Source organism: Phocoena sinus, chromosome 11, assembly GCF_008692025.1.
Source record: "Phocoena sinus isolate mPhoSin1 chromosome 11, mPhoSin1.pri, whole genome shotgun sequence".
In the NCBI taxonomy this organism is placed as follows: domain Eukaryota; kingdom Metazoa; phylum Chordata; class Mammalia; order Artiodactyla; family Phocoenidae; genus Phocoena; species Phocoena sinus.
Window position 1 is genome coordinate 36,357,260 of NC_045773.1, and position 10,060 is coordinate 36,367,319.

At 46.7% G+C, this 10,060-nt stretch overlaps 1 protein-coding gene across 1 annotated transcript; it reads right to left on the reverse strand.

Moving 5' to 3' along the window:
• Positions 1-4,912: 4,912 nt before the first annotated feature.
• Positions 4,913-8,208, reverse strand: SMIM4 (small integral membrane protein 4). Its single transcript, XM_032647800.1, has 2 exons — positions 7,812-8,208; positions 4,913-5,017 (listed from the first exon to the last, which is right to left on the reverse strand). Exons 1-2 carry the CDS (start codon positions 7,960-7,962, stop codon positions 4,926-4,928), a joined length of 243 nt encoding a protein of 80 aa, XP_032503691.1. The 5' UTR covers positions 7,963-8,208; the 3' UTR covers positions 4,913-4,925.
• Between the last annotated feature and the right edge of the window lie 1,852 nt (positions 8,209-10,060).

Genomic DNA, 10,060 nt, shown 5'->3' on the forward strand with positions numbered 1-10,060 from the left:
GTGATATGGCTTAGAAAGTATAATGGCCTAAATGTTTTCAAAATGTAAGTTCATGTGGAAAAGAATTTTGTTTATGTGCGGAAAAAGACCTATAGGTTTAAAATAGTATGTCAGCCAACTGATTTAAAAGGCCTTGAATTACTTTGTTTTTGAACCCACCCTTTTCTTCCTATGAGGAAGAATTAAGAGGGGACTCTTCTTTGTGTAAAATCTCCAAATTGGTGTTGTTGATTTTTGAACTTAAACATTTTCAGACTTGATTAAAACTTGGTTTATTCTAATTTCTGTATCAAAAGAGGTTTAAGTGATAACTAGTCTTATAATATGTATGTATCATATCTTTGTTCATCTAAAGCTTTTTAATCCAAATAAAAATGGAGTTTGCAAAGTGATTTGGATTAACCAGGTTTGGTTGTTTTGTTAAAGCTGTGTCAGATGTTAGTTTCAAGTAGGTTTAATTTCTACAGGCCTTGATTTTATGTTGACAGGGATATGGCTGCCAATTTAAAGGAAGAGAGCTCCTAGGGTAGAGGCAAAAGTCAGTGTCCAGACACTGATCCAAGGCTTAGGCTGCATTAACACAGAAGCTGAATGTAGTCACACTGCAGCCTGACATGCCCATGCCAAGCCTCTCAGACTGGCAGTCAAGGATTCCTAACATGTCTTCAGCATGGGCAGAAATGCAGGTTGAAGTTAAAATTGCAGAGGGAGTTGTTACTGATGATGGAAGGTAAGGCAAGCATGTCCTGTATCATAAATCAGTGTAATCCATTTCAAATAGCTGTGTGTGGCCAGAAGAGAGAAGTGGCCCGGGTATGTTTTCATCATGCTTATAATCTCTTAAAACATGACAACACTTTTAATAGAAGGTGTTGGTAAAATCAACCAACTGTTTTCCTCTAATATCACTTTGCAAATCCCTGTGGTTCTGTTCTCCTAAGAGTTTAGGGCTGTACTTCCATGTCTGCTCATAAACATATTTTGAATGATCGTTGATGTATAGTTAAACATTCCAGCTGAACACTCTGAGCAATAGTGCTAAGTATTACTCTGTTCCTTTTGCATTTGGAAGTGTGCGAGGTCAGCTGAATGAAAGTTCATACCTGAACAAATTAATAGACTATTTCTATCCCCCAGATAGATGTGGAATGCACGTCTTGTGGATTATACACAAAAATGTGTCAGGAAATTCCAAATTTAATACACGTGTGTGAAAACTAAGAACTGATGCTGCTTTACTAGCAGAGAAGTTGTTTTGGAAAACACCATGGTCCAAGTGTATATTTTTTTTTAAGAGAAGTAACTCAGTGTGAGAGATCCAAACTTCTAAAAGAGATTAATTTGATTGAGTTATAACTTCAGAGATGTAGGCAAGATTTCCAAAAGAGGACTACTAGATGAACAAAGATAGCCCTTCCTTATTGAGTATTTACTCTGTGCTTAGGTATTGGGTTGGCCAAAAAGTTCCTTGAGTTTTTAAGTAAAAATAAAAGACATTTTTCATTTTCACTAAAACTTTATTGAACAACATATTCACATTCTGCCATTTTTCAGGCAACTTCATAATTCCATCTTCCCAAAACTTTTTATCTTTTTGAGCAAAGAACTGTTCCAGGTGCCTTTTACAGTCTTCCAGAGAATTGGCATTTTTTCCATGAAGAGAATTTTGTAAAGACCGAAATAAATGGAAATACACAGGTGCAATATCTGGTGAATACGACGGATGAATTAGAATTTCCCAGCCAAGCTGTAACAGTTTTTTGCCTGGTCATTGAAACGTGCGGTCTTGCGTCATCCTAATGGAAGATTATGCGTTTTCTGTTGACTAATTCCGGATGCTTTTCGTCGAGTGCTGCTTTCAGTTGGTCTAACTGGGAGCAGTACTTGGTGGAATTAATCGTTTTGTTTTCTGGAAGGAGCTCATAATAGAGGACTCCCTCCCAATCCCACCGTGTATACAACATCACCTTCTTTGGATGAAGACCGGCCTTTGGTTGGTTGGTGGTGGTTCATTTAGCTTGCCCCACGATCTCTTCTGTTCCACATTATAGTACAGTATCCACTTTTCACCGCCTGTCACAATTTGTTTCAAAAATAGAATGTTCTCGCTACGTTTAAGTAGAGACTTGCATGCGGAAATACAGTCAAGAAGGCTTTTTCCACTTAAATTATGGAACCCAAACATCAAAGCAGTTAACCAAGCGGTGATTTTCAATGCTTGATTTGGATATTTTTTAGTATGTCGGCTCTCTCACGCATGGTATAACGTTGATTGTTCTCAGTGTCTCGATTTGATCACTATCAACTTCAGTAGGTCTACCTGACCGTGGAGCATTGTCCAGCGGGAAATCTCCAGCACAAAACTTCACTAACCGCTTTTGACATGTTCGATCAGTCACAGCACCTTCTCCATACACTGCACAAATCTTTTTATGTGTTTCAGTTGCGTTTTTACCTTCCTTGAAATAATAAAGCACAGGGACTTCCCTGGTGGCACAGTGGTTGGGAATCCACCTGCCAATGCAGGGGACACGGGTTCTATTCCTGCTCCGGGAAGATCCCACATGCCTCGGGGCAACTAAGCCCGTGCACCACAACTACTGAGCCTGTGCTCTAGAGCCCATGAGCCACAACTAACTGAAGCCCATGCGCCTAGAGCCCGTGCTCTGCAACAAGAGAAGCCACTGCAAGGAGAAGCCCTCACATTGCAACGAAGAGTAGCCCCCACTGTCCACAGCTAGAGAGAGCCCACGCGCAGCAACAAAGACCCAACGCAGCCAAAAATAAATAAAATTTATATTTAAAAAAATAAAGCATAATACGCGGAAAATGTTGCTTCCATCTTCAGTATTAAAATGGCTGCACAAAAATTCACCAATTTTGATTTTTTTTTTTAATGCACGCTGATATGAGACCTGTCACAATACAGTCTAGCAAAATTGTTTCGAATGAAGTTAAAGACAGCTAAGCGCTACTAGAGCCATCTTACGGGAAAAACCGAATGAACTTTTTGGTCAACCCAGTACTTTCCCTATCCATTCAGATGATAAAATGAAGCTCCAAAGCCCATGTTCTTTGTCTAACACCCCAGTGGAGGTAGACTTCTAGCAATAAATGCTAATTAGATCTTTGTCATTCTGAAGTATTGTGGTTTTTGAAATGCAAGTTATTAAATTGTTTGCCTTGTAGTTCACAGTAGGGGGCACTGCAGTTCTGTAAGCAGCATATGAGAGCATTGCTGTTTAAATTATTTAAGTTCCCTTAAATAATCCTAGTGTCTGATAAGTGGGATAGAGTTATATTCCTTAGTAGAACTGTTAAAAAAGTGAGGCAAAGTTAAAAAGCTTGCACCTTGGTTAACAAAAATTAGTTCTGTAGCATCCAAATTAATATGCTTTGAAAGTATCTTCAATTTTAATTGCTTTGCTAGTCTACTTGCCTTGAAGTCAGACATTGTTGTGTTGTCTTCAAAGCTTCATTGTCTTAAATAAATTGGCACTCCAATACATATATTTTAGAAAGATGAAGAAAACTCTAGGGAAGTTTAGCACAAACTTCAGACTAGAGATTCTCCCTGGGATGGAGGCAGCAGGATAGGCCAGGGAAGGAAACCACAGCAGACAACAGAAGTTAGCTGATGGTTTTATTAGCATTTACAACTATTCTTTGTAAAAGGTATGTATGTTACATATGCTCTTTACGTAGGTACAAAATATTAAACTTCTAAAACAGGTTGGAGGAACAAATGGGAGTTAAGGCCACAATTTAAATTCATTATGCAGCAGTCTAGTCACTAAAAGTAACTATGAGGTTTAGGGTCACCAGGAATGCCTGAGGTAACAAAAGCGCACATGAGAACTACCTTCCTCTCCCTGGTGCTGTTGGTCATCACTGGTCTTCATACTCAAGCCACCTCTGAGCAGTGACTCATTAGTGCTTTAATGAGATCTGAGTAGTCAGTGGCTCCTTAATTATACTGGATTGGTTCTAACATAAATGGACTGACTTAAATTAGAAAAAAAAAAATCCCTTAGAACAATTTGTGGCAGATATCATTAACTTGAGGATACCCTGTGGCCTTAAGCATCTGCTTCTTTATTCATGAGCAATAGTTAGAAACTATTTTGAAACTTAGTCTTCTTTAATATGTATATATTTTCTTGTTTGAAAAGATGTTGGATATGGTTATCCAAACATGGAAAGATGCCTTTGCTTTTTCTACCAACTGATCCAAACTTATTCTGGGTCAGATTGGAAAATCTCTCCCTATAGACTGAGCCTCTGATTTAGCTCAAGTCTGTGGTTGCTTTATGCTGTGAAGATTCACTTTCTTTGGGAACGAGCAGTGTCTTTATCTTTAGCAGCTGGATGAAAGCAACATCTTCATCTCAGAGGGGAGTGAAACGTGTTGCTCCCCAGTCCTCATGGAGGTCCAGCCCTTGTATGTTAGTGGAGCCAAGCAAGGAAAGGGGTTGTCTGTGTTCACAAGAGCACTTAACATGAATAACGTATGGTCACATTCTAACAAAATGTTTACAAATTATTATTGCATAATAATCCTCGTTTAAATGATCCTACAGTAGATAACTTTTATTCATAGTAAGTCTCAATTCTGCAAAAAACCAAATAAGGTTATCCCTTGTTGCCTAAAACAAAGGACTTCACAAACAATTCAGGCTACACTGAAAAGCATCCTGATTGATCCTTGAATTGTTTAGAAATATTTCATGGACTAGATTCAATGGGTAGGTGTGTTTTAGTAGGAAATAATTTTCCCACAAGTGCTGTCCATCAGTGACTTGGGAAGTATTCAAGCCGAGACAGGAAAACTATAAAAGTTCTTTGTAAAGGCAGTTCTATGTAAGAACAAGAGACCCGAAAAGTACATCTTTAAAGGAGTTGAAACCAGTAGTAAAGTTTCATATTCACTTTATTGACTGCTGAAGTTCAGTCTCTGATGCATCTTCCAGCCTTCTCTGATACTGCCTTTCTGAGGCTTTTCTACGGTAGACATCGTCTGTATCAAACAAAGATTTTATTTAGATTTTCAAGAGACTAAGGAATTAAAAATACATATATCTGAGTAATTTAACCAATAGTCTATATCTGTCACCTGAATATCAACATTAAGGCTTAACTCAATGCCAGAATAAACTTAAAACAAGATTTGATTTAAATGAGCACTATGTTAAAGGAGCTCTCAATATCAATAGCAGGGTCAGAGTCAGTGTCTTCAAAGATAGTGTCATGTCCCAGCACAGCCCTTAGCAATTTCACTTCTCTCTGAAATCATCCTTCTTAACTGGCCCTGCAGAGGCACTTCTGGCCCTATAGCTCTCTGCTGCTCCCTCTGCCACACCCAGGAACTGAGGGCTGGGAGATGAGGGCAGTCTCCTTGTTCTCAGCTGCTGCTTTTCCAGACTACTACTGATTCTCCACCTTCTTCCTCTGGGTCCTATGCCATTTGCCACCATCTTCTCTGCACTGGCACCTGCTGTCCATCACTCCCCTTCAGTCTATGAAAATGCTGGCATCTAGCTCAGGTTCCTTGACCCTGTCCTGTGCCATCTTCCCAGGCAACACCACCCCCAACAGAGATGAAGCACCAGCCCCCTTCATCTTCCTTACTTCTCAACTTCTACGATATGCTTGCAGTGTTCCTCTGAAGCAATAAGTTCATTCTGCTCTGACGACAACCTCTACTACCTTTCTGTCCTTGGACCTTCACCAACTTCCTCAGGCCCTTGTCCTCTCTTCCTGCCCAGATCAGCTGAAATTCCCTCTCATCAATATCAACTTCTTGATATACCTTCAAAACCCAAACTACAGATTAATCCAACTTACTTCTCCATGGCTCATTCTGCTTGCTTTGCACTGTGGGCCTAACTGTTGCATCTAACTGGGTCCACTGTGATGCCTGGCAGTCCTGTTTCTTCAGCCATGGCCCTGACCCTACTTTACCCACCCCGAAATGGCCGTGAACTTTCTTCGCAGAGAAAAGTCATCAGTAAAGAACTCTTCCAGCTGACTTCCAAGGGCTACTCCTTGCCCTGCTCTGGTCCCATCCTCTCCCACCTTCTCAAGGGCCAAGGTATCTCCAGCCTCCCTCCACCCTCTCTTTCCTGATCAGTATTTGCATATTTCAAGTCTCTCCTGGTAGGGGAGAGGGGGCTTACCTCCCATTCACTTAGTTGAACTTCCTGAACCTCCTGTCTTATGTGATAACAAGCCCTTCATGTTTCCCTTCTTGCCTCTCTGGTCACTCTCGGTCACCCTTAAAATGTTGGGGTTTAAACTCTGACTTTCATCACAATCAGCTTGTGAATGACCCACAAACCTAGATCTGAGGCCCAGATCTGCCTTCTGAGCTTCAGTTCTGTATAACCATCTCCCCCCTCAGCACGTCCAAAATGGAGCCCAGGACTGTCCTGCCTGTGTTCCCCCTGCCCCAGCTGCCCTACCTGAAGCCGCCACTCCTCATTTCCTGAGTCCAGTCAATCACCAAGCCCTTGTCAGTACTACCTCTGGGGTGTCTCTCAACTCCGCCCACTTCTTGGCATCTCACCCTAGTCCAGGCCACCATCTCAAATCTGGACAACCACACAGCCTAAGTGTTCCTGTCAATCCGCCCTCCACAAGAAAGCATTCTCCACATATGTTCACCAGCTGCGGCTTAAAACTCTTCAGCCCTTTGGGATACACTGTTGGTTTTTCAGTCCCTTTGTGGCCCTGCCCAGGCACCTTTCTAACCACGTCATCCCTTACTCTGCTCACCTGCTTCAGTCCCTGAAACACAGCAGCATACTTTCACACCAAGGCCCCAAGGTTTGCTCTTACCACTGGCAGAAGACACTTTCAAGTCCATAAACGTTTCCCTCATCTGGCTGACACCTACTCAATCTTCGGACCCTACCTGACATGGTAACTCCTCCAGGAAGCCTTCCTTGCACCACCTAGTCCAATTCAGGTGCCCCACCCAGGACTCCCATGCTCCCCCAACTTTCCCCCCACAGCAGTGATCACACTTAATAGTAACTGTATGATCTGTCTCTCCCATTAGTGCTCTTCTGGTGTGGGGGCCTTCCACCTTATATCCTCTCATCAGTGCTCATTAAATATGAAGGAATGGGTGAACACAGTAGGATTAAATATCTTTAGAAAGCACTTTTTTTTTAAAAATGAGGGTTGGTGATTCACAAGTGATTGTGTTTCTGGAGAGGGAGAAAGCAGAAAGGGCCTAGGGGTTAGGGAAGTCTTCCTGGAAGAGGAACTAGCCTTTCCAGGCTAGTGCTCAGCAAAGCAATGCCAGACACACTTTTTGTAGTGCTGGGCATTGGTACCAATGACTCTGGCCAGTAAAGACAGTAGTATTTAGCTAAGCCGGGCCAACCAAGTTCCCTCTAGGGTTTGGACTGGCCAGTTAGGAACTTCCATGAATCCTCAAGATCCCACCCGCCTCTAGGTGCTGTGAGAAGTCTATTCCTTAGGCCCGAAAAGTGTCACCGGCATGGCCGAAGGGCAGGCTTGAAAGGAGGGCGTCCTGAGTGGAGTCACGTGCCCTCCTCTCAAAGTGCAGGGAAGGTCTCAAGATCGGATACCAATGTGCCTTTGTCGCCCCGCTTACAGGAGAGCCCAGGCGGATCTCCACCGCCCAACGAAGGGAACCGCACTCGCCCTTCTGACCAGGGTAAAAGCACCTCAGCGCTGAGCGGAATGAGAGGTCTACAAGCTGAGAACAGCCCCCAGGAAAACGGCTCCCTCGCCGCCTCCCGCCTGCCTGAAATGAAACAGAGGCTGCTGCACCCACTTACAGAAGGTCTCCTGGCCCACGCGCACTTTAATCATGATCCACTCCATCGTTCCTCCCAGGACAAAAAAGAAGGGCAGGAACCTGTAGACGCCGAGTCGCTGCTTCCCGGGCACCCGCTGCAGAACCCGCCTCACCTGGGCCCTGGAAAACATGCCGGACCGCTGTCGTTGAGAAGGGTACGGCGGAACGAAGAGCGACGGGAGCTGTCCCAGTTCCTGGACTGGAGCTCCCGGATGAAGCCGAAGCCGTCCTGCCCGTCCTTGCTGAGTCCGGCGGCCAGATGGCCGTGCGATCCCGGCCCTGGGCCACCTCCAAGGAGGTGAGGAGCGGAACGGGTAAGGAGCCCCGCTGAGCTCGGGACCCAGAATGTGGAGCGGCTCCACCAATCTGAGTGCGGTGGGCTGCGTGGCTCCGCCAATCAGAATGCGGCGGAGTGCGCGTGCTCTGTGAGGCCTAAACCAGCTGGCGCAGACTCCTCTGCTCCAGAGGCAGGGCGGGGCCAAGGGGCGGGGCCTCCCACGTGGCGTCGGTCCGGCCCCGCCTCCCGGCCTCCCCTGTGCAAGCTGGTATTCGGAGTTGGCGGCCGCGCCCCCTACTCTGCCACCGCCATCTTTTTTCTTAAAGTCCTAGTAGAAGTGACGACCCTCTATGATGGACTACTAAACGGGTAGTGCACCATGCTCTAAGATGCAATTACACAACGCCTTTCATTTATTTCGAGATCGAGACTGATGCCTAGGCTTCTAAAAATAAGGTGCATTGTTGAAAGCTAACTATCATTATCACAAGAAAAGTCTAAGTAAGCATCTGAGACAAACAACCATAAAATTAAGAAAAGCTATCCTGTATGGGGCACTTTCCGTTATTCCCGGACTATTAGACAATCTAAGAAAGTCAAATGAAAACTTAGAACCAATAAGAGAGTTTGGTAACGTGGACACAAAATGTACAAAAAAAAGAGAGATCAAGCAGCGCCTCTGAAAAGGGTAGTAGGGTCCGCCGCTGAGCTGCCAGGTCCAAGCTACAGCTTGGATAACCTGCCTTCTCCCGGAGCCAACCCCACCCAACCATGCACACACAACTGGCTTGGTGCTCACTCCGGCTTCTCTTGGTGGCTCTGCGGGCTGGACACCACAGAGCACCCATCTCCCGCCCACACGAGGCTTACATATGGCTAAGCCCCCAGCGCACACTTAGCTTACTGGGGCCCTGGGAGTGGGGAGGGCAGCCGCCCACCCATGGGCCCACCTATGGCCTCCATCCTGTGCCAGCACTTGGCCCAGGGGCTGGCACACTGTAGGTCCTCAGCCAAGGTGCAGTGAATATTGGAATGTACACCCTTAGACCCGGCGAGGACACCGCGGGGAGCATCCCACGGAAACAGTGTCTAGCTAGCCAGCTCTCCACCGACAAGGCCCACGGGTGCAGGGTCAGCCTGCTGAAGGCCCAGAGCACATGCGCATGTGGACTTAGAAAACGGATCTGTGTGGAATACACGCAGGTGGAGAGTGGTTCTGAGCAGGAAAGAGGAATTTCGTTGTAAATCCTGGTGATATTGCTAGAAGAGCTAGAGAGTCCCGCGTGGGGAAGCGAGGAATGGAGCGGTTCGGTGCGGCCATTTGCTGAGGTAGGAACCAGGCAAGCACAGTGACCCCTGGCCCACCACCTCGCTCCAAGTTAACAGAGGTCATCTGTATAAGGCACAAAGAGGGAGCGACGTCTGCTTCAGCGGACGTCGGCTGCGCTGCGGTCCCGAGGTCTCACGCAGCTTGGGGCTGGCGGCGGGGAGCGCGCGGGAAGGACTCTATCCGCCAGAGACGTGAGTGAAACGCGCCGGTCTCTGGTCCGCGGGCAGAACCGGCAGGGGCGAGGGGCGGGTAACAGGACCCCCGCTGCAGGACTAGGGGAAGGGGCAGAGGATCTGAGGTCCGAAGGACAGGAGGTGGGGGAAGGGGCGGGTGGACCCGCCGCGCTCTGGCCCTCTCCCCTCCGAGCCCTGGCCGTCCGGAGCCTCGCGGGGACGGCCTTTCTTAGGCCCGCCAGCCTCCCTAAGGGAGGAAAGAAGGAGCCGCCATCGCCACCGTAGATTCCGAAGGGGGGCGCAGAGTCCTCCTGGGCCGCTCCGGAGACTGGGGGAGGGGGTCGGGGAGCCCGCCCCGCCCGCCCCGCCCGCCCCGCCCCGTCCGGGACCTCCCGCCCCCCGGACATAGGGACGCTCCCATTGGCGGTCGGGCTCCGCGCGCCGCGCCC

Coding starts and splice junctions, on each gene's coding strand:
- SMIM4 (XM_032647800.1), bottom strand. CDS start 7,962: ATGTTTTCCAGGGCCCAGGTGAGGCGGGTTCTGCAGCGGGTGCCCGGG. Junction 5,018..7,811: donor CGTGGGCCAGGAGACCTTCT/GTAAGTGGGTGC, acceptor TGTTTGATACAG/ACGATGTCTACCGTAGAAAA.